Source organism: Rhagoletis pomonella, unplaced genomic scaffold (genome assembly GCF_013731165.1).
Source record: "Rhagoletis pomonella isolate Grant_MI unplaced genomic scaffold, Rhpom_1.0 Rhpom_scaffold_00007, whole genome shotgun sequence".
Lineage (NCBI taxonomy): Eukaryota > Metazoa > Arthropoda > Insecta > Diptera > Tephritidae > Rhagoletis > Rhagoletis pomonella.
The window spans coordinates 54,631,238-54,657,094 of NW_023458561.1; the positions used below are offsets into that span (position 1 = coordinate 54,631,238).

General features: G+C 35.8%; 1 protein-coding gene across 1 annotated transcript in view; it reads right to left on the reverse strand.

The window, feature by feature from the left end:
• The window catches only part of LOC118743097 (roundabout homolog 2), a 568,533-nt gene that overhangs the window by 113,643 nt on the left and 429,033 nt on the right, over nucleotides 1-25,857 (reverse strand). The window contains exons 5-10 of the mRNA XM_036475600.1: nucleotides 23,926-24,044; nucleotides 21,005-21,188; nucleotides 7,934-8,203; nucleotides 3,639-3,916; nucleotides 1,191-1,392; nucleotides 756-838 (exon numbers count right to left, since the gene is read on the reverse strand). Of these exons, the coding sequence (XP_036331493.1) occupies nucleotides 756-838; nucleotides 1,191-1,392; nucleotides 3,639-3,916; nucleotides 7,934-8,203; nucleotides 21,005-21,188; nucleotides 23,926-24,044 (1,136 nt within the window). The remainder of the gene's footprint in view (nucleotides 1-755; nucleotides 839-1,190; nucleotides 1,393-3,638; nucleotides 3,917-7,933; nucleotides 8,204-21,004; nucleotides 21,189-23,925; nucleotides 24,045-25,857) is intronic.

Sequence of the window (25,857 nt, forward strand, 5' to 3'; positions counted from 1 at the left end):
GTGTCCATATGTATATTCGAAGCGTCATACACTTTGCACCTCATCCGCCACAATTTCCAAATTTAAGTGCATAATTCAAAGCAAACAAAATTTACAGCAAATTAATTTTAAACATTTATTGCTTTTAACTGGCTGCCCAGATTGCGTTGTCGTCGTGCGAAATAAGGCTTTAAATAAACGAGTAGCTGAGTGCATAAAAATCTGCTCAAACAACAGCACGCAAGCGAACACACACACAGTCCAAAAAGGCGCCGAGCAGATGAAATGGACGCAGCTGTGACTTGGTTGGGCCAGTGATTGGACGCAGTACGTGCCTTTACCTCCGGCAAAACTTTTGGTTGTAGGCAGAAAAGCAAACACTGCTGTGTGGACACATGTGCAGCCGGCATTTTGGAGTAAGTGGATGTGTGTGTGAGTGTGTGTGTGTGTGTGTGTGTCTGCGTGAGCATGTGCATATTTACAGTTATTGCCATTTTGTGGTATGACGCGACAATTATGCCATAAAGTTGAATTTATGATAAAACGCAAAGCTGCTGGGGCGACAACTGAGGCAAATTTAGGGAAGTAGAGTGAAGTGAAGAGTTGGCGTAGCATTTAAATACATAATTTTTCTTAGTTTAAAAAAAAATATTTGGCTATTATAGAATCTATTTTGCGCGCTTAACGGCAGTTGGCGCTAGAGTATTAAATATTCAATTCTTGAATTGGAGTGTATGCACTGCTGACTGAAAATAATATAAAGAATTCTAACTTACCGTCAATGTGGCTGACCAAGATGTCTCTCCACTCTCCGAGGATGCTGTGCAAGTAAACAGACCCGAGTCGCTTTGTTGCAAATCTGAGTAGAAATTGGAAATAGAAAATTAGAAGGTTATTTCTTTACCAACAGCTGAAATGCATTTTAAAATGAATTTTGGAAGAATTCTAATATAAATGTAAGATGACTCCAATTCAAAAAAAAAAGTCAAAGAAATAAATGCGGCTATATTATTGTAAGTTATTTAATTGGAATATTAAACAACGAATTTAAAAAAATTTTCACTAAAATAAGTTCTTTAACGAGTATTCGTTCTTCACAGTCCACTAATAAATTTTGTTTATTGTCATTTCTTTCACAATTCAATCCACATTTTCATCAAATGAAAACTAAACGTTTTCTGTTTGATTCAAGTGTACTCTATGCTACTCACCATCGATGCGCAATGAGCCACCCTGCACAATGGTATAACGATTGCCACTCTGCAGCATTGTCCCATCCTTATACCACTTGACACGTGGTGTCGGATTGCCTGAAGCGCGACATGGTAGCATGGCAACACTGCCTTTGGGTAAGGTTTGATTTGAGGGTCCAATTTGTATGATCGGCGGTGGAGTGTCATCCACAGAGGTAACCTATAGCAACAATGAAATGAAGAATGTAATAACTGTGTTTAAATGTGAATATACAAGTAGATAAAATAGTATATAAATAAGTATCTTCACAAATAGAAACGCACACACTTAAAATAAAATAAGTTATAAGGCACTATTATAGATATTATTATGCCTTGCCTACTCAATTAAGGAAAAAAATTAGGACCCAGTAGTAAAATTAAGATAGGATGTATTGCAATCTTTGTTTGTTTTTAAACTCACGCGAAAACCCTGTCTTTCTTTGAAGGTATTGACTGGATAGGCGGTATTTTTTTCTAGCTATTATTTTACAAATCTGTGGTTTTAATAACGATTTTTCGATTTTTGTGCATAAATTGCGATGCCTGGGGTTCAGGGATACCAAATCTGATTTTTGCCACAACGGTGATTTAGGCGGTTTTGCAAAGGCATCGACGATATGTAGATGTTGGTGCAATTTACCGAAATGTGATCGTTCACGCTAACTTATTTATTCGTTCATATTTGAAGAAATCGTACACTAAAATGGCTGTCAACACAATTAAAGCTCTACCCAGAAATACAGCGAACGACGGTAAAGCGGTCGGCGGTAAGTGAACAGCTGTACAGTTATTTTGGAAATAAAAATGGATGAAACATTGGCAAACTTGTGAAATTACTAAAATGCGCACTCAATCAACATCGTGCCGTCCCCGCTGGCCGTTAAAAATAGAAATAAATTTAAATCAACCGAAAAGCGTGGGCGGTAAAAACGCTTCCGCCGTAATTATGAACCATTCCTTATGCCTTTGTGAATTTTAGTTTTTACAGCGGTTAACCGTCGACCGCTGCAATTCTGAGTAGGGCTTAAGAGCTTTGAAATGTCTCTGTGTACATATCTGTATTATGTTTCTGGAGACAGGGTTTTTAGTAATGGTTTTAAAGTTGACTCCCCGTCATCTTGTTAAGCGAAAGATGAACTGAAAATTTTATGCTCACTTTTTCGTTGATAGTTTGGTCGAGATTCTCTTCCGATTTGTGGTGTGCAGCTTGGATGTTGTCACACAAATGATAAGCCCTTCAATTGTAGGCTGGCTACGACCAGTAAATGGCTTCTATGAACAGCTTTTTCACGCTATTGAAAAACTTTTTCTATAAATTTTGGAGTTACTCGCCCAAGGGATTTGACTTGACCATAAAAGACCACACAAATTGCTGTGAAAGCTCAATATCGAGGAAAGAAAGAGAAAGGACAGAATCTCGCGGCACTGTGTAATATGAGAGCGTAAAGAACAACTCCAACGGATGTTCTAGAAAGAATTCTCAGTCAGCCGCCAGTCGAGCTACTTGGGAGAACCTTGCTGTTAGATCTATGGGGAGATTGACAGCCGTATCGGAATTCCACCCTATTCGGTGCTCGCCCACAATGAAATATAACGTAACGTAACAGCAGATGCTCATGTTCTGTATTGTCTAAAACGCGATAAAAATACCTGCCTGCCTTTCAATTCGAGAAATTAGAAGAGATCTTAAAAGTAAATTTGAAATCACTGCTAAACTGAGAATTGAGTTCTTTCAGGTGGCGCTAGGGGTCAATCTATCAGGTTTGTCAATCTAGCGAAAATCCACCAAAAATGCGAAGAAAGCTATGCAGTTCCTACGGGGCTTTTTTTGCTTGGTCTTTTGCCTTATGCTCTTCTCTGATCCTTCTGCAAGCTTACAAACAGTTGATTTTAGTGATTTCTTTAATTGCATTTTCATATATTTTAGCTTAAATTGAAATTCAAGTAAAAACTATGAAACAACTGAACGAAGTACAAAAGCGAAAAAAATTAAAATTGAAAGCCTTCGGGCCGTTTGTGCAGACAAAGGCAACCATGGAAACGTTTTTGCTTAAATTGTCTCATACCTTGATAATGTGTAACCGAAGGAGTAAAGCGCAGTGGAAAAGACAACAAAGGGAAGTAGAAATATTTACAAACAAATGAACTCAGATAATGAACATTTCGCATACATTCAATAGACAAAAATAGACATTGAGTGATTTTGTTTGATGCTACATTTCGTCTCGATAGCAGAAAAGATGAATTTGAAAAATTCCAACAAAACCTCAATTTAATAACAAAAAGAAAATGTAAAATTAAGTAATTTAGCCTTATTCATTTGGTGACAATTTAAGCGTTACCCTTAGCATTACTTGTCCACACCATCATGCACATACATATGTATGTATACACTCACTTTCAGTGTCTCCATCCATCACTCACCTGCAAGAATGCTCGTATTGTCGTTGAATCCACCACGCTAAAGGCAGAGCATACATAGTAACCAGCATCATCCTTTTGTACGCCACTCAACTGTAGTGTGCCTTCCACAGAGACATGCATGTGACCGTAGGAATTGTTGGGAAACATCAATGTAGAGGAGCCTTCTTTTGTCCAAAATACCGAAGGCGGTGGATTGCCATCGGCAACGCACGGAAACTGAGCAACGCCATTGAGTCCGACCTTTTTGTCCTGTGGCTTTACCACAAACGTGGGTGGCGCTGTAAGAAATGTTATGGGAAGAGTAGTTGTTAAAATAGCTGAATTATAAATGAAATAATTTAATACAGTACAAGATAAGAAAAATTTAAATTTATTTATTTATTTATGATATTTATTTATTTATGATATTAGTCAAATGAACAATATATTCTTACTGACTACTGAACAAATTTACTTAAAGACTAATTAAAGTAGCTAAGTAAGAGGGTACGGAATGTTGCAAGGGGTAGTGCCGGATCAAGATTTGGAACATTATTTAACTCTAAGAGGGCTCTTGAGAGTGGAGCAAATTTAGCGTAATTATACTTAGAAAACTCCACATAGAGCAATTGAGAATGGCGTAGGTTACGAAAAGGGACATTGAACGTTATTTTTTCTAAAAGGCTTGGGCAGTCAACGGAGCTGTTCATAACATTTGCAACAAAAGAGCAAGCGAGAAATGCAAACCTGCGATATAAGGGCTTTAAAGCCAAAAGCTGACAACGAGATTCGTAAGGTGGTATAGGTTCACTGAAATTCAGTGAGCAAAGAGCCCATTTGATGAAAACCTTTTGAATTCGCTCTATTTGGCTTATATGCGAGGCAATATATGGTCTCCAAATAAAACAAGCATAGTCCAGTCTTGATCTTACTAGCGATATATAAAGCAACTTCAGTGTGTACGGGTCCGTAAACGCAGAGCTGTTTACCAAGCAAGTGTGAACAACCTAACTTTTATTTAAACGCATAAAATGTCTGAATTTGTTGTTTTACACATCAAAATGTTTGATATGAATTGAATTAATATCAAAACTATATACAATGCTTATAAATGTTTTTTATACGATACGTTAATTAATTTATTTAAACGCCCGAATTTATATTGTGTAAACTTCAAGTATTGCATGAATGGATAACCAACTGTAGCACAGTAAACCATATTATTTGGTATTTTAATTAACACCTACTGTTAATCTGCAAAACCTGTAAATTTAATAAAATCTCATTTTATTGATAAAAAATGTTTTGGTAGTTTGCAAACTGATTTGGTAGGCTTTTTGGTACCTTAAAATATTCTCAAGTGGCAACGCTGTTCTCAAGTTACATACCTGATGACAGTACGAATGGCAATTATAATAGGGAGTTTTAGTTTTTTAAACTATAATTTTATTAGTTGAAAGAATTGACTAAACTGTAGGCTGCAACACAGACGCTTGTAATGTAGCCCTTGCTGATGTAGCAATGAAAGAGCGTTTCTAAGAAAGAAGGGTAGGAGGCTCTTTAATTAAGCCAATCGAATCAGTTCTTGCGAAGCCTAGAATACTCTAAGAGCACTCAGCAATTGATTAGTGGAAAAATTTCTGCAATGATATACTTAGCCCAAAATGTTGGGCCAATCGTTTACGAAAGGCGCTCTTTCAACCCAATGTATATTTACGAGATGACAAACATACTCATGACTACCCATTTTCCCTGATACACCAACTGTTCCTTGGTCCAGAATATCAAAGTTTTTGGTAGACATTCTGCGTCAAACAAATGAAGATTGGACAGTCATATCCGGGTTAAGATAATCTCTTCCCGCCGAATCGCAAGTAGCAGCTGGCTTGCTGAGGTCTTTATTAACAAACCCTTACAAGCCGAGAAGGGTCTCGCATTCTGCGAGAGGATGCAGTTTCCTTCATGTGGAACCCGACATCCAGCTGTAAAACTGCCGCGGGTACTCTTAGGACTGATATATGTATGGGTGCAGCACTACATACTTGTACCTTTTGTAAGAAAGGCCGTCTGCCTTCAAGCAAATGGGCTTTGAAGTAGGATAAAGAAGAGGCACGCATTCAATAACGTCCATCCAGATGCAGTAATTCAGTTTTTACTCCACACAGGATTTTCAGTGTATTGTAGAATTTATCCAACTCCCGTCAGTACGAGAAGTTGCGCGGAGATGGGAAGGTGTCCACCACTAGATACTTAAGCGGAGGCGCACAACAAGGTGGAGTTCGTTCAACAGTCCTATGGAATTTGGAAATAAACAAACTGCTTATGTGCTTACAGGGCAAAGGATGTCAAACTGACTGACGGCATTGTCTTAACGGCGGGGGTTAAACTTCCAAGCCCTCGCAGGGGGGGGACTGAATTATCTACAATCGGTTAGTGTATCGAACTAATATGGACGAGACGAGCTCAACCAGTTGGAGACAGTGGTTGTTGGTCTTGTGAGCTCCTTTTTAGAATGGTAACTTGTTCTGAAAGCAAAGCTTCCAAACAGTACGCAAACTATTTCACGGTGAAGCTAAGGTGAGCACGTGACAATAGCTAGGAAAGCATTTAATGGGTTAAAGTTTGCCAAGAATGCGGAAGACTGGAAGTCATTGCGACGCCGATGCAGTCTCAATACTTTAAGAAGCAGATAAAAAATAATCAAAACGCATTGCGATCCTAACTCCGTGATGAACTCGGATCAACGTCAAAGATGCCTTTCTAAGAGTCCTGTTACTCACAGCTTCTTCCACAGAGGGCACACTAAAAACTTGGTTGAGACATTAGACAACCTATCGAGCTATACAGAAAATAATGCTCTGGATGTTAATAGCCCCAAAGTGTAGGACCGGCTTTAAGCAGGTATCACTCGACTTGTACATTTGTGCAGATTTTTAATATTTTACAGTTGCAGAGTGGAGTGGTTTTGAAATTTTTTACTGAGCTGAAATCATTCTCGAAAAAAAATTTTTAGACAACACAACTCAGGCGAAGCTGGTGAGCGGTATCAACCCGGCTTCAGCAAAGCTCGACTAGTTTGTGTACAGTTAAGCTGCATTCAATGCTCTACTGTATACCGAGAAATAGTGGTATTCCGGGAATTGAGAAAGCAGAAGAGTGTGCGAGAAAGCGACCTGAACTAAGAGCATGGGCAGCAGTACAAAGCATATAATCTCCTATGTTCATGATTTGAGGAGATGACTAGAGCATATCGTTATCTGGGTGGTACATCGGCCTATCTCGGCAGTCAGTTTGAAAACGCCCTATCACAGAAAACTTTTCAACAACGCCCAAATTCAGAATTTGATTGAAGATAGGGCGTTCTTCGGTTCAAAAACGTCCTATCTCAAATGAAAATGTGATGAGTATGGGCGTTTTTGAATCGGCAGCTGAGATAGGGCGTACTTCAACCAAATTCTGTGATAGGGTGTTTCAATCAAATTCTAAGATAGGGCGTTCTTGAGGAGTTTTGTGAGATAGGGCGTTTTCGAAATGGCTGACGGCATAGGTCGATCTTCCACTCAGGCGACGATATGTTGTGAAAAATCCTCTGGGTAAATACTTTTGGCTGGTAGTGTACATAACTATGAAAACAGACGACAAAATGGGGAATAGTTCTAAATGAGCCCTTTCGAATAAAACCTTCTATTTGGTAGCTGTATTAGAAGATCTTTCAAAATCGCAGTAGACGTGTCGGTGTGTGTCTGGGGTAAAGTTAGATTTAAAGCTCAATCAGAAGAAACTGAAACTCTGGACATTGCATACCCAAAAAAAGGGGGAGCACAAAATCGATCACGGAAGGGTTATCGCTTAAAGATATCCAAAATGAGCACTTGAATACCATCGCTTTTTTCCTAAATTTTGTTTTAGTTTTTACTTTAAAATTTAATTATATTTTTTTCCTTTAGTTTACACTGCGAAATTTAATTTTTAAAGTTATTTATTTTTATTTTAGACTTTTTTCATATATGTATGTATTTAAAAGATTTCGTTTTCCCTTATTTTAGCGCGAAAAATTGTGAAAAAAACTCGAAAAAATTTCCACTGTGAATCAAATAATAAGCAGTTTTTCGAAAACCCACTAATTAGGAAAGTTTCGCTCACTACTGCCACTCACGTATAATAACTTCAGCATTTGCTCGTTATGCGCCGGTCGACCTTTGCGACTTACCCACACTAAAAAAAAAAACCTTTAATAATACAAAAAAAAAAAAAACACAATTGTTCTAACAATTGTTCACGCTACCATGTAACCTCTTCCCCGCCCCCGCACTTACCATGAACTGTTAGCGAAGCGCGAGCGCTTATCTGTCCAACGCTATTGTGCGCCTCACAAACGTAGGTGCCCTCATCGGCGGGCGAGATGTTGGTGATTTCTAAACTTTTGTCATCGTGTTGTATACGCGCACGGGCTACGGGTATATTGCCTTCCTCCTTTTTCCACAGAATTTTCGGTGGTGGATCGCCGCCGACAAGGCAATGAAATTGCACCGTCTGACCGGAGAGTGCGGTTAGATCCTGTGGCTCCTTCATGAAGTACGGCTTGACTGTGGGAGGGAGAGAGAATGAGAGCAAAAAAAGGAAATTGCATTAAAATTGCATTGTAAAGTGCGTGCAATTGAAAAATTATGAGCTCGAGAGCATCAGATAAAAAGCGTTTACAAAGTTTATATTCACAGGGTTAGATACTCCAATGTAAGTAGATATGCGTGTTTGTGTAAAGTTTGTGTACAGTACTAGTGAATGCGGCGACTCTCCTGGTTCCGGAATCTAGTACGTTCACGCAAAATTAATAAAGTTTTGAATTAAATCGACAACTTACAGTTAAAATACCGCTACTCATAAACAGTTATTGCATAGACCTTTCGGGCTAAGTAAAGTGCCATAGCAAAAGTTAATGAAGATTTCTTAAAAAGGATAAGAATATTTGGAATCCACTGCCGCTGCTGCTCACTGCTTTTGTCACTTGTCCACTGTCATCCCAGACGCAGCGGCGACCAACGCATTTCGACTAGAACTTACGAAACTTTTCCAATAATAGTTTTAAGTTTCTTCACAGCACTCAAAGCATACTAACACGCGGACATGTATACACTCGCGTGTGTACATTAGGGTGCTCCAAAATAAGTAAAGTTGGAATTTTAATGCTCTCACTATCTAGGGTTGTCCTATATCGAATAAAATATACCCATTTTTATGTTGAAATCAAAAAATATTTAGGGGTCACTCAAAGCGCTCAAACTTCTTTTCAGTGTACATATTTTATATGGGAAAAAAACAACTTTTCGTAGAAATAGTGTAGAATTCTTGAAAATCAATATTTTTCATTGGGAAAACTCGGGTTCTCTTCTGGAGACTTCCAGCAATAATACCCAATTATTTATTTAAAAATTTTTGAATACTAAGGATTTTTTATTGGTCCCCCAATCGCATTTTTTGGGCGACGTCAACTAACTAAAATTAGTAAAACATAAAAATAGTTGCTATGAAAAAATTGTAAAATAAGTAAGTAGGCATTATTAGCGGGAATCTCATGAAGAGAAACAGGGCTCGAAATATATTGATTTTCAAGAATTTTATAAAATTTCTACGAAAAGTGTTTTTACCCATATAAAATACATGGACAACTTTGAGCGCTTTGAGCGACCTCTAAATATTTTTTGATGTAAAAGCATAAGAATTCCGACTTAACTTTTTCACATGCATTTTTGCACCACCCTAGTGTACATACACAACCTAGCAAAAGTTGTTTCCATATTGCATTAACTACACTAACAGTACAAATGGAGAGCATGTCTCATGACCAAATGCCCATCGTTCGTTCGTTGGCAATTCGGTGTGTCCTGTTGAGTACTGCTACTTAAGTTCATAAAAGAGTGAATGATCCTTCAGTAGGTTAATGAGAAAAAATCTTAACTATTTTTCACAAAGCGCCACTTGCGTCGTTGCAACTTTTTTACAGTTTTTTGTCCTCCTCGGACTGACAGTGGTCGGTTGAATTTGTACTTTAAATTTTTTTGTTTTTCACCAAGCAATGAAAAGTTTATTTGCTCTCTAATGCCAGTACATAAAAAAGCTGCATAGCTGGTAATGTGGTCTTAAGAGGACAGTTGTAAAAAATTCAACAAAACTAGCAGGTCAACTATTTTAAATAGCTTTTAATGCTCTCCTATGTGAGATAGCGAGTAGGATAAAGTTTACAACAGCGGTTTTTGTCCACTCGCTAAACTTTATATATACATCGTTTTTATCTCAGTTGCTCGAGTTACTTTTAGTGGCGGTAAAAGCAATTAATTACTACCGTAACACAGATGCATTATAATAGCTTTTGCTATTTTACGCTTTAGGTGTTAAGTTTTTTTTTTTTTTTAAATTTTGGAAACACAAACATATGGATATACGAATACTAAACAGAAAGGGTATATGTATTAGGGTATACAAAATATTTAAAATAAAATTATAGTTAAAAAACTAAAAACATGCTTTTATTACAACAAGAATTAAAAAGTATAAAATAATTTATAGATATAGTGATTCCGTTTAAGAAGATTAGGAAGTTCCCTAACTTGATTTAATTTAACTTTTTTAAATTAGCTAAAAATAGGTTTCAAGTGATTGGCCCGTAGTTATAGTCAAAATAAAGTCCACTGTAAAGTTAGTTGCAGCTTTTTGACATAATTTTGAATGGGATATCTGTAAAAAAAAACCGCAACAAACTTTACAAGGGACTTTATTTTGACTATAGCTACGGGCCAATCACTTTAATCCTAGTTTTAGCTAATTTAACAAAGATAAATTAAAAAAGATTAGGGAACTTCCTAATCTTCTTAAACAGAATCACTATATCTATAAATTATTTTATACTTTTTAGTTCTTGTTGTAATAAAAGCATTGTTTTTAGTTTTTAACTATAATTTTAATTTCTACTTTTTAGTCTTTTGAAATCTTGCAATTAATATTATACTAGCTTTGACTTTAATAATAATAATAAAATATCTTTTTCAAATATCTCGACTCCTGCGCCACCTATCGGCAAAATGTTCTTTAAATTACCGTTGTATGAGATATGGGCATGGTTATAGTCCCATTTTAAAAATTTTCTGCCGTTTCGTATGCTGTATGTACCAAGGCCAATAACTGTGCCAAGTTTGGGAGAAATTGGTCGGCCGGTTACCAAGATATATATAATTTTGAGTGAATACGCTTCAGTACGATTTCTCGTCATTTTGAGGTTTTTTGAGCTCAAAGACGTTTTGACGATTTTCCCCCGTAATGACGATTTTACACAAACGAAAAACATTGCAAAATCACCGAACACTGAGTACCAAGCTCGGTGTGAAGACCCCTACTTTAAAACTGAATCAAAAACTTCAAACCAGTAGAGTTCAACTATAGCTATTTAAAGGCAGTTGTGTTTTAGATTGTAGTTTTAAATTGTCGTAAATGACGATTTTTTTAGAGGAAAGTGACGATTTTCAAGTGAAAGCTTTCGGCAACGCTGAATACAATATAGGAAGTAGATGTGGTTATTGTGCGATTCTGCCCATTTGCAATACCATGCGTTATAATACCCTTGTGCACATTTACGCTCTAATTATTAAATGCTTTGATTAACACTTTTTTCTAATTATAAGCTTATAAAAATTACACCTAATGATTCTATTATTCAATACTACTGTCTTCATTCACATGCGTACATATGGCAGACATGTTGTAAGCAATTCATATTAATATATAAAAAATTATATCTCAAACATCAGTAGTAATTCTATTCAGTTAATTAAATACATTTGTATTTATAAATACAACTTTATTACATAAACGATAAGCCAATAGGGTTCATTAGCTTAACAAACGCCATCTTAAAAATAGAACAAACAACCAGCGCGAAGCACAAATGTCATTTATTCGCCTCACAATGCATTAAATTAACCTTTTTATTACCTAAATGTTCGTGCGATGAGTTTGTAGAATAGTAAACATTCTATGTACTCGTACATAGGCATATACATACATACAAGTGTACGCATGTATAATGCACGCATTTGTATGCAAATAATTTGTGGCCTCCTGCCGGCGTTAAAGCGATGAGCAACCACGCACCCCTCCCGGTGCTAGTGAACAATTCGAATGACATGAAAATCCGTTGTAGGCGCCACTCAAGCAGCGTTAACATGCGATCGTAGACAACTACAACAACAGCAAAAGACATCAGTGTTGCCAGGCCACTGAAGTGAGAAATCTTCAATTCGGTTCTCAAAACTCGTCATTTGCATGTAAAAATCGTCAACATATTAAGAAATAAATTATAAACAGAACCAGGAAGCTCTTTTGGTTTTTTTCTGATTGATATACGTAAAAATAATAAGTTTAACTTTTTTATGAATTTTTAAAAATATTTTTAATTGCAATAAAATCGCATTTTCATCTTAATTTTTACATCATTAATGCCCGGCTGCACTAATCAATTTTAAATTTATCAGCCTGTTAAAATTTAAAAATACACAATTTTGTTCGGAAAATTAAACATTTCAAATTTTAATAGTCTGATAAATTTAATATTGATTAGTGAAGCTCTGAATAAGTCGTATAACATTTGTTTTTGTCACAAAGTTGTTCTCTGGTACATATTATGTATTACAGCTTTCTAGAAAAATCACAAGAATTTATTTTCATTATTTTTGTTGCTTGAAAAAGAACTTTGCCGTTGGTGTAAATTTTCTTGAAGAACTATATACACAAGCGCTTTTTCTCTTAAGATCTTCAGACTGATTTAAGAAATTTTTATAGAATAGCATTTCTTTTTCATTTCCTGAGTGTGGTTTTATATGAATTTTTCGATTTTCTTGAGAGCTGTATACTAAGCTTTAATCAGGAACAATTTTGAATGCGCTACATTTCAAACTCCAAACAAGAACAACCGTTTCGTTTTAATAAGCCCCGTGTGAACAAAATTCTCTCAAGAGTTGAGTTTTCTTGGAAAGCAGGATCTTATGGCTCGGCAGCTGAGGTTGAGAGAACATCAAATATTTGCCAACTGCAACTTTACCATTTGCATTAAAAATTTTTAGTACTTACAAGTTTTGCTAAATAACTTCTTCATAATTTCCTTCGCTCAATAAAATATGTATCTGTACACAACGCAAAAACCACACAAATAGTGATGAAACAGAAAAGAAAACTACTTATCGACAACTACAGTTAGTGCTGCCATATGATATAATTTAGATACGAGAATTATGTATTGGCACAAATGGTAAACAAGTTTTTAGTTGTCCGTGTAACTATCTTCAAAGTTGATAACCCACCCAATTTGTACATAAAGAAAAATTCTCATTGGGGCAAAAAAATCGTCAGTGGGGCAAAAACCAAACGTCAAATCGTCATGGCCGTAAAAAATCTGCAACATTACGAGCAAATCATCACCCTGGCAACACTGGTTATATTATTGTTGCTGCCTATGTATGCATGTATTGTGTGTATATTGTTTGCGTTTGATAACGCCACAAATGCTACCCACGCTGGGCGAGCCACTTAACTTTTCGCTAGTTAATTTTTCGGGGCACTCTCGTATGCCTGCAATTGAATGAAGTACCTATCTACATAAGAGGAAATACATACTTATGTATTTGCATATCTAAATATCACCGACTGTGGTGTATGTGAAACTTCTATCAGCACACATCAAATTACATATGTATATACAAAAGGTAATGAATATTTGTGTTTATAATCTTACATAAATAAAATCGATTATGTAAACAAACTTTTGTTGTAGTAGCACTTTGTTCGTTAGGCCAGAGGTTGGGTGGGGCGCAGGGAGGAACTTTCAGGTGCTGGTGTTGTGTGAACATGTGATATTTTATTTCCATATAAAGCCTCCTATTACTCCTTCATATTCACAAATAAGTGTTTATTTAGTTATGATTACGCTTGCATCGATGAGCTTTTAAATTGAAAATAAAAGCGCTTTCACACAGATAGTAATAAAAAAATGTAAACAGGAAATGGAATATTGGTCAAATGTAGATATGTATATACATATTTTATCTTAAATAAAATTGTATAAAGAAAAATGAAATGACGCTTTGGAGAACTCATGAAAAATGTATATTGGTTCAAAGATACTTGCCGAAATTTGGTTTAACAAAATTTTATAGTATGTATATATCCAAAATACATATAGTTAATCGATTTAAATTTTAACTTTCGTATTGACCTATGGAAATGCTTTTTGTACTTAATTCTTTTATTTTCGTAAAATAATAAATTATATTACGGTTTAAAGTTTACTAGGCAAAATTTTGAAGCAAAGAAGAGTACCGTTAATTTCTTCATGATTAAATAATCGCATCTAACATTAGTATGGGACCACTTCTGAGGTACCGCCTTTCCGATATAAAAGCATTGCAGAAATCGGTTTACGTGTTCTAAAGCTCATAGAAGGCTAATCGTAGAATCCGCGCTACTTGGAAACAAACTCCTGTCTACACGCAATGCAAATGGTAGAGCGGCTGGCTACCCTCTTTATAACGGGAGCGCTGATTGGCATCTATACCTCCTTGCGAAAATTGTGGCACAATGGAGGTTCGTAAGATTAGTGGAAGTCTGGGTATAGAGTTACAGCTGCTCGACAACACTCAAGTCAAGGCAGTGTAAGTAACCTATATGCGAAATGTGGTAACCAACCTGGATGCCTAACACCAATCGATTGGAAGCTTCAGCTCGGTTTTAGGGTTTACTGAAGTCTGTAGCGTTCATAGATCCCGCAGAGGTTCGTTAAGATTCAGGCAGCAGGATGTCAATATGTCAAGTGCGGAATTCATTGGGGCTGATCTCAGAGCTGGTAATTGGTTCCCTGACGGTCAAAGTTACCGGCTCTAATATCTACTCCCAGGTCTATGCAGATGATATGGTCTGACTGATTACAGACCCCTCTCTGTCAGTTGTTTGCAGGAATGGGCTGTCCGCTAGCCCAAACCAAACTAGTCTTGTGCTCTTCACTAGAAAGAGAAGGTTCGACGGCCACAATGCACAGTGTTTCGACTATATGGAGGAAGTAGGAAAAAGGCAAGGTGTTAGTTGATAAAAAAACGGCTGGGCTTAGAGAGGGAACGTAAAACTCATAAATACAAGATCCAGTATTAAAAGTTATTTTGACCGAAAAGTGCAGTTAGCAGCTTTTACCGCGGCGGCGACGATATTGAATAAAAGTTGCTATTGCATTCCGCCATTGTACTAAATCTGCCTTAACGCATAAGTCAACAAGGGCTATGGTTTGGCGGGAGAATGTGAAAGGCGCCACTGCCAGGCTGGCTGGTTGATGTACTCGCTAAATTTGTTTTCATGAGCATTTTTTAAATGGCAAGCATTTCTTATCATATTTCAATGGAACTTGCAGCTTCAATTTCAATTTATATCGAATAAAAATGATTCTGTCAAAAATGTAGTACATATAGTACGACAAAGGCACTGTTCGATTACGACTTCTCATAAATCGCTTAAATTTTCGATGCTGATTTTCAATTTCTTTACTAGAAGTTTTGCAAAGTTTCCACTGACTCGTATTCCTCCCTAATCGGTATTCAGATTTTCGAAATCAGCATCAAATCAAACAATTTCATACATTTTCCAACTCATTTCTCTCCAACATTTGTGTGCACTCGCACCTGTTGGCAGCTGCATTAACTTACTTGGCAAACTTTTAGGAATTGCTACACAAGTTTACATAATACAACTAACATAATCGCCTTTGACCATTTTTGTTGCTGCATCGGCAAATAGAGTGCATTTAATGTTGCGCATAGCTTATGCAATTTAACGGATTTTTATGTATCGCCACACTTTGATACGACTTTCAGTTTTTCTTTTATTTATTTTTTTAGCTCGAATTTTCCTGTGAAATTTTTCAATAACATGCACGAGTATGTTTAATTCGCATTCACTTTTATTAAACTCGTATATATTTTTTCATCGAATTTCTTTCATTTTATTTTTATTGTTTTGTGGCGTTCACAGTCGGTGCGATTTCTTTAAGAGCACCCCGCTGTGTGTATGTACATACATACATAGATACTAGACCTCTGCGTGAGTCGATTCAAACTTCTAATCAAACAAAGTACTGTAAATTTGTCTTTTCTACTTTATATACAAAACACTCAGAGTTTTGAATTTTGTAATTTATGAATATAAATTTTGTTTTAAATTTTCTCTCTTCAAATGGAAGAATGTGAATGAATGAAAGAAGGAAAAACATTCAAACTCATTTTGGTTGTGGTTTTTAATAAAAACAAGTTTATTCGTATTTTAATAGGAGTGCAACAATACTTACATACAGCCATATGTAAATTGAAAATATATTTTTGGATATTCATAAATAAATTTGTCATTTATTTCAATTCAAGTTATCTTCACATTGTTCGAACATTGTTATGAGGTCTCACATATCAGAACAGTACTCATTCAAATTCGAAAAAATTAGAAGTCAAAATCATTCATTGGTTTTGTATATGAATAATTCATATGCTGTGTTGAATGAATTCATGCAGCCCTCTAATAGTTACATAAGTATGTAAGTATATTGCCATGCGGTTATGTTGATTTTTAGCTTTATGAAAATCCCTACACCAAAAAAAAAGAAATACTCGTATGCAAGTGAAATTCCAGCAGCGCATCTCCAATCCTGCATAAGTATGACCTCGTTCACAGTTTCCATTTGCCTTCGATTTTTTGCTCTTTTATTCACATTCATTGCAGTGATAACTTTTTATTGTTTTTCTGCTCCTTTCTTCTTCCGATGCTCTTCTTCTACTTATTTATTTATTTACTGCGGCAAATCGGTGAATGGCCACTAAGTGCAGCAGCAGATTTTCAAAAAATTTATGCTAATGGCACTTTCGTTCAATAAACGTTTGCCATTTTTGCTGCATTTAAGTGAAAAATAAAGGGTGTGAGAAAGGGATTTCAGAAAGCATATGGACAGTAGCATACGGAGTGCTTTTATTGCAAAATGACTAATACATAACATTAGTAGGAAGTGATCAATGAGAAGAAATGCGAACAGGCCATTCTTGAATAAGTATGCTAAGAAACTAGGTCATATAGCGTGCCAGAACTATGTGGCTATTAACCATTAAGCTATTAAGACTTAAAACTGAATTTGCCTGCGCGTCTAACTCTAAAAATAATTGAAGAGTTTTTATTTATTTATTGGGGGGCTTGATGGTTCACCTTCACCATAAAAATGTGTACTATGTAGTTACACATATGTAGTAGAGATGCCGTTTTAAAATCGATTAAATCGACGATCTATTAATCGCGCCCTTCCGATTCGATTTTCTGTCGATTTCTTAGTTCCAATTCGATTCGTGAATCGATTCAAAAAGTTCGATAATCAACATTCGATTTTTCCAATAACTCATTATAAAATTATCTCTATTAGCCATACAACAAAACCTCCAATCCAATCCAAAAATTGCAATCCTAAACTTTTTGCAAATTTCCATAAAAATTTTGCACTCATAATTACTCTATTTGCTTATTATTTTTAAAAATTTTCCCATTATTTTTAAAAGAGGTTGCAAATAAAAGGTATGAAAAAATGATAATAATTACTCTATTTAGAAACAATTTGAGCACGTATTCAGTTTTTTTAAGAAGGGTATTTAAGAAGAGAAATATGGGGTTAACGAAAACACAAAAATAAATTAAAAAAGCCTGTATTGCAAAAAAATATACATATGCACGTATACTTCACTGTATAAAACACTTATTAAAAAATAATAATTTTGAAGTAAAGCAAGATTTTTTCTTATGTGTGATAAAAAAAATCGAAAATTTTTTACCATTTTTTTAAGTAAGGCTAATGGAATTTCCACTCGGCATTAAATGACAAAAATTGTAATGACTAGTTTGGGCATTGTGTTTGTTTTCAGATGGCATTTTTAAAATAGCACAAATTTTTTGTCATTTTTAAAAATTAAATTTTTTTTTTTTCAAAAGTATGTTTTAAAAATTACTTACAATAAAAGTTTGTTTCTTTATAAAAATTAAGTAAAATACGTTGTTTGACAATATAAATGAATCGATCTTGGGCGATCGATTTATTATTTGACGATTTCTCCCTGCATCTATTATTTTTATTTCGGTTGGAATGGATTCAAAAATCGATTTTTTTCGATCTGGCATCTCATCTTACTTTCCCCTCTGTAATAATCGGACACAATCTATGCGATTATTACCTTTTCCTCCTAAGCATATCTTGGGACGAGGGTATTAAAACGAATGGACGCAAACGATTTTAAAATCAGTCTGCAAGAAGTGGTTTAAGATTGCTTACTATTAAATTATTTTTAAACGGATAAATTAATTGCCACATGAAGCCTTTTTGTTTCGATTTTTGAGAAAAAAAAAATATTATTTTTCATTTCTTTGGCTTTGGTAATAAAAATAAATACTTCGTGATTTTTAAGATCTTTTCGGGATTGTTTTTGGGATCGTTGAAGATTTTTCTCTGACTTTTCGGAATTACTTGTACTTTATTTTTCAGAATTTCCGGGACTTTTGGGGACCGCTTCAGCTTTTTTCAAAGCATTTCGGTAATTTCTTTTCCTTTCAAATACACATGTTCTATTTTCTTCGAATTTACGCTGAGGCGTGTTAATTATTCGAAAGCAATCGACTGTTCATGATTAGAGAATTAGGTAGGTACTAACTATTCACAGCTGAGGGCTAATTTACCGAGCGCCGCAGTCAGTTGTGAGGTGTAATCCCATTTGGCTCTGCATAGCAACATACATACATACATACATATGTATATGAAATAATAATCGTTTTCGTTGTTCGAACTTAATTCAAACCCACTGGATAGATTTCAGTAAAATTTTCGGATGTTATACCTTTCATATGTGGTCCTATTATAGGCTCCTAAAAAACTCGCTAAGTGGCGCTGAAGTCGGGTTATTAATAAATTATTATGAACCGATTTCATTCAAATTCAAAATAAATATATGTTACCTGGATGAGGAAAAATACGTCTGCCAAAAATACATCCGCTAGTTGGCGTTGGAGTCGAGAATCGTATTTTTGTGCCATCTGGATGAAATTCATATTGCGTATTCATTTCATGATAAGCAATTCTTCTGGAGAAAATGGACTCAATGGATGGCGCTTGAGACGAAATGTATAGAAACCCTGTATGTCTGGTCTGCCTTCGCCCTAAGATTCTTTTTGGGTGCATACACCCAGAAAAAAGGCAGCCAAAAATATTTAACTGAACACATGATTTGGTAACTATAACCAAATAATGTGACTATAACTAAATCATGTGTTGGGATAAATGTATTTAGCTGACTTTTTTCTGGGTGTAGAAAGAACGCTTTTGCGCGCCCTAAATACGATTTTGCATCTACCTTTGCTTAGTGAAATTACCCGGAGCGGCCGTTATTGCAACAGTAAGACTCAAGGAAACCAGCTTACGGCCGAAGGAATCTCTGGCCACTCAGATATTCTATACACATCAATGCATTACGGATATACATATTAAAAAGAAGTGTTTGATCAAAGGCCTAGAGAGAACAGAGGGGTATGTTTCTTCTGTGGCAGTGGGGCAGCTCTCAAAGCTTTACACTCATGCATAGATAATGCAAATTCACTTACTAAATATCGCACATCCATGATCGATATAGCCCAGGTGAGTAGAATCAATTTAAATGGCATACATATGTCCTTAGACGCTTGGATAACACGAATTGTAAAAGTGGCGAATTAGCAAAGAAAAATTCGACCACATCTTTCCAAGAAACAACACGTTAGGTATATCAATGGCTGCATTTAAACGATATTTAAGCGAACACACCACGACGCTGTGCGCTATTTGCGAGTATTCTTGGCCCTCCTATAACAGAAAACGCACATCTGTCTTCCCCCGTTTCCTTATAAGGGCTTTTATTGGCCCTATATAAGACTAGAGGTTGACGCATAGGGCCAACGTTGTTGTTGCAAGATCACAGAATTGGGCACGCCTGGCAGAGATCTCGCGGTAAAAAAAGACCTTGGGTAGGGATTAGTATTCCATAAATTATCAAAGCGCTACTAAAGCGCTAAAGCGAAACATATTCAATAGTATCAATAAGATTGGGCAGTAAATAAAGTCTTTAACAGCAGCAGCTCCCTAACACAATCAACTAATTATTTAGTAGAAGCATACATACATAAACAAAACCCAATTTCTATCTCCATACTCCATTGCTGTCAGTTTCATAAATTAATACATGTAAATACATATATCGAATAAATATATATTTAAACTCGAAAGGAACTCTGTGTATGTCAATATCCAATCGTTTAGTACATAGCTCTGTAATCACGCATATTTCCAATAAATTTTGCTATTTACAACATCTGTATGCATACTCTAAATATGTATTTTCGCAATTACAAATGCGCACACATACAGTGGCGGTCAAAAATGGATGAATGGTGTTTCGTTTTTAATATTTACAATGTTTTTTTTTCAAGCTAAAACTGATAAGAAAAAAAAAAACCGTAAAAGCCGTCTGCAAAAAAAAAATATTCAAAATCAATGCGATTTTTTAGCCGCACAAAGCTTGCATTTATTTTACTAGAATTTTTTAAGCTTGTTAACTGCATACCCCAAAAAATTCTAAAAAATCTGGTTAAAAAACTCGAAATTCAGTTAAAAAATTTTTGGAACTTTTCTAGGTTCTGTATAAAGTATGAAAGTGTGATTTATCTAGTTTTTGTTAAAGCATGAACCACCATATATTTATAAACAAATATCAAAAAAAAAATTAGTTTGAAAAATATTATAAAAATTAAAAACGAAACGCCATTCATCCATTTTTGACCGCCACTGTACATACATATGTATATATGTATCAACAACCACTTATTGCATTTATCTCAAACATCATCGATATTTATCAGCAACATAAGAAACCTTTTGCAAAGTTGCTAAGTGCATAAAAATATGAATTGGAATCGTTTAGATATAGCAAAATATACTTACATACATACATATGTACATAAAAACCTAATAAACACATTTAAGTCAATGGACACGTCTTGAAAACATAAACCAGAGGAAGCACAGAAAAAGAAAAAAAATTTAAGAAACCGAAAATTAAATAAACAGGTAAATCTGCAATAAAACATGCAGTTAAGAAAAAGAGCCAAAAAGACTAGCCTTTGTGTGGCGCATAAAAAGTTGCAGAAACTTTTTGTAAACGTGTTTGACAAATTTTTCTGGGGGTTCTTCGCTTGTTTGCTTGTTGTTGTCATGTTTTCTTTTACTTTTAGTTTGTTTGAAACTTTTTCGATAAACTTACCTTGTACAATTAATTTAGCATAACTGGACTCGCGTGTGCCAACCAAATTCTGTGCAATACATTTGTAGTTGCCCTCATCGATGGGCTCCACATTGCTTATCAATAAATTGCCACCATCGACGACGCGTATACGTGATGTGGGTCCATAAGATTTCATCTTCAAATCATCCAACGGCACACCGTCCTATAAATGAATAAAGCAGAGGAGAGAGTGATAAAGAGGATTTGCAAAAAGGGCTATTATTATAAGTATTAGGAGGATTTAATAAGCAAACAAAATCTTGTGGTGGAAAAAATCTTTTTTTTAAATGCATAAGAAAACTTCAGTTATGGAAATTAAATAATAAATTTGCGCACTTGTCAAATCCCATTTTTGCTGCAAACGAAATATTCCTTCGAAAAATTACCAAAAAAAGAGAGACTATTTTACTTCAAAAACCACAAGAAATATTTGCTTAAATTTAAAATTTTATAAAAAGTTACTCAAAACAGCTAAAAATAAATAAGTTTGGCATGAAAAATGCGTCTTTAGCGGCCTTAAAATCATTCATAAATCATCATTCACAAATCGATGGCTAAGTGGAAGATCGACCTATCTCGGTAGCCAATTTGGCACCTTTCGTTGTCCAGCTAAATAAGCTGCAGAATCTCACTGTCTTCGGATGGTTCGGCTGGTACCCAGGCCCAGACTTGCAGCCTGCTAGAATCGAACCAAGTCTGACCTGGATCACAGCTGTCCCATAAAATCGATTGCCTCTTTATACAGCACAGCAAAGCATTCGTCGGTGTAGTAGACTAGAAGCTAACCGGAATCGCGTATGACTGCTGCAGGGCCAAGATTCTTCTCTTTGTACACCCTTCATAGTCATATAAAAATTGTCTTCCAGTTATCCGAAGAGATGTAGCAGTCAGGGTGCCCTATCCAGCACTGTCAACGTAAGGGGTCCTTGGCCGCTTCGCTGAAGGTCTAATAAGACAGGGACGTAGGGACTTGTCATCCAAAGATCGCTGACTTTGTAAGTTCTCTTGGGGCGTTGGTGTAAAAACCGCCGCCATTCCTATTTTGTGCTTCTGACTAGCGCCGAAACTCCTTTTTGACCATTTTAGCTTGGTTCGTTGCTCCAAAGTCAGCTCATTGTCAGAAATGGAGACGAGCTTTTGGATGATTTTCGGTGCAACTCGGAGATCGCGGTGAGCTCCGATGGATAGCGCAACCTTTATTTAAGATTTGGAGCATTGCCGAGGAAGAACTTACGCAGGTTGCAGGCTCGGACGTCGAATGGCTATCCATAGATTACTACGTGCCGGCGTCCCTGGCCTATGTTTGAGTTTTCAGTTTAGGCCTAGGGAGACGGGCAACCGTGTGCCTTCCACCGATTTAAAACATCACTCGAGGGGTAACTCTTGCGGAAATCTTTGGAGGTAGGCTTGCCCACGGGGGGGTCTAGCCTTTCCCTCCGATGTTGCAGGCGAGCTAAAAGGGGTTTGGTTGGGAGGCTTAGGACTTAATTTTATTGCCGTGACCGATGACAGCACTTATACCCGTGCGGGAATCTGAGGCTCTTTAAAAAAAAATCATAATCTAAGTCTTTGGTCACCTACACAGATGAGACCTGTCGGATGTCGTAAACGGTTGCAGAGAAAAAAAACGGTTAGCTATGGCAGAGCTCTTGTCGCAGCAAGTTCACCGTTACTCCCGGAGGCGTACAGGTATCCGGGAGACACCATTAGAATACAGTCGGAAAGCCCTCTGGATTAGGAGAAGAGGGTAGAATGGACACTCGCCGGGCCTTTATCCGTAGTCTTCTCTGGAAAGAGGGTAACCTCTTGCAGGCTGCGCTGTCGCGCACTACGGTCTGGATGTGGGAGTGTCTAACGGAATCAACTATGTGCTGTGCTATGCTTCATCGACGTCTGTATATCTTATTAGCAGTAAGTGAAATTAACATTTTTGTATATACGAAATTTTCTCTATTATTTTTAGCGTGTATAATTTTAGTAAATTTCGGCACTGATTGTCTATCTGATACAAAGCCGTTCTGCGGAAATACTTACAAATATTTTTCAACAAATTTTGAAACGAAATAGTTTTAAGGTTTCTCTAAAAAACTGAAGGAAAAAAAATTCCACCATTGCCAATCGCATTTGCAATTCATATAACTCTGCAGCCAATTTTTTCCACACGCCAACGATTTTCACTTACATTTTCGCTTGACAAATACAGAAAGACACCTTCACCGCCACTGTGCCGTGCCGCACAGTCTGTGCGTCTCCTAGCTGCATATAATTTTCAAAGCGAATTTATGCACAAACATTTTACTCTATGACAGCTAGGCGCATAAATAATTTACTGCTTTTCCATTTGTGCAAATAAATATGGCAATATTTATGATATGTGTGTGTACATATGTATGTATTTATGTATGTATCAATCTTGCTTTCGACGTAGGTGTACGTGGATTCACACACACATACGTACATACATATGCATATACATATAAGCAAGCAGTAGTTAAGTGTAAATTCGTCCATTTGTATGCTTGACAGCAAAAGAACGCCAGGTCACATGCTGCGCAAATAATATGCATTTTTTATTTCATTTATCTTCTGCCTTGCAAAGAAAGAAGAAAAAAAAACTGCACTTAAAGGAAAAATGTGAAACTTTTAGCTTGTCGCACTTGTCTGTCTCAAAAGCGTGCGCATCGCCATTTCACTAGCTAATACATTATATACGCTTGTCAAGTATTAGATGTTGCACGAACTTTTCCACTCATAACGGTGACACATGTTGGTGCAACAGGCGGAACCGTACAAAATCATTGTGGGGATGCTGCGGTGATATTTAGTTTCTTATATTATTTTCAGGCTAATTTTTAACTATTCAATGATTGAATGCATTTATTTTTTTTGTTCTTACTCACCTTAACCCATATTAGCGCCGGTTCGGGTGTACCTTTTGGTGGTCCACACTCAAGCAAAGCTGTTTCGCCTTTGGCCACACGCGTGTCCTTGGGTTGAGAGCGGAAGTCATCGCGAAGAACTGTAAAAAAATAATAATATAAAGTGAGGTTAGAAATATTTAAGAAAATTTCCGTAACAATAAAATATATACACTGCCGGAACAAAGTATTGGCGCAGCAAATTTGTCACAATATATGCAACAATTTTTATTATAATATTCTTTCGCCAATTCCGATAAAAATATGGTTCATTCTGCAACAACAAAACATAAAAATATATTTCCTAAAGTTTGTGCAAAACTCGCGAAAATTCAGATTTTTTAGAATCTTTTTGGGTATGCATATTTATAGCCTAATCAATTTTATCAAAGTACAAGTTTTAAGCAGCTAGCTAAGAATTACCGTTGATTTTTGGCAATTTTTTTCACGCAGTCTCTTTCATACAAAATTTTTTTTTTCGAAAATACTTTATTTGGAAAAAATGCAAAACACCCTAGTAAATACCAGGCGCGCTTCACTGCGCCTTTAAGGTGTTCTTGTGTTGTTACTTCCTCCCAAAACTCTTGTGGTCTCATTCGTAAAAATAAAATAGATTTAAAAAGCTTAGTGAAGGGAGCTTTTCAAAGAAATTTTCGATTAATATTTTCGAAGGTATGTATTTAGATAATAGGTAGAGTATCGGCTTTCTCCTAGAAATTTAATTCATAACTTTATAAATCGAGTCTACATATCGAACACCTCTTCAGGGCTGTACTAATTTAATACTTATCTTAACTGATCAATTTCACTAAATTCACTTTTTAGTCAAATAGGTGGTAACCCGTTTCAAAAATACGTTAGACAGTGAAATTTTTTAGACCTCTTTAGTTTAGTTTAATGAAAAAATCAAATGTACATTAGCGTGCGCCGAAAATCCACTACTTTTTTAGAATTTTGATGGGTAAAAATATGGGCAAAAATATGGTTCATTATGCTCTTAAAAAAAGGTGTGTGGAAGATGAAATTTGTTGGTCAATATCTTAGACTCGCCCAAGTTCATCAAAGTTCAATGCGCTCAAAAAATAAAAATTAATTAACATTTTTTTTTTTCACTAAAATTCATAATCTTCGAAAGTATTCGTCCTACATAATTTGGTATATGGACCATTTTTGTAAAAATCAGATCAGATTTTTTTTTACCACTTGAACTTTGATGGACTTGGGCGAGCCTAAGTTATTGACCAAAAATTTTAATCTCGCACACAGATATTTTGTTAGAGCATAATGAACCATATATTTGCTATTAGCAATCAAAATTCTGAAAAAGCGGATTTTCAGCCCACGCTAATGTACATATATGTATATTCTTTTCCAATGCATATCTACTAACTATTTAAAATATATATATTTTTTCCCCATTGTTTAAACTTCATACATTTCTTTCCTCTGAATAAATGACACATAGCGGCACAATTAAAGTCGTTAAAATTTTCAAAAATATATCAATGCAATTTTCCATTGAACTATTCAATAGTTGCGCTTATTTCACGCCGCAACATGCAAGTGGCAACTTGACAGGGTGAAAATTTATGCTGACACTTGCTGGCGTTGCATAAACAATAAGCTGCAGTTGAAAAATTAAAACAAAAAAAAAAACGAATTGCAAATAAAAATCTGTAGCAAAAGACAATGCCAAATCGCAGAGCCAATGCGAATAATAGCACCAAACAAAGTAAATATGATATGTGTGGTGTAGGTATGAATGAGTGCATGTATGTGGGCGCAACAAAGTGGCCAAAAACGACCGAGCTGTGAATTGTGGTAGAAAGAGTGCAGGAGCAAATACAAATACAAAAAAAAAAAACTTTTGTATGAAACTGAATTGAATTGAATTGAATTGCTTTTCAAAGAAAA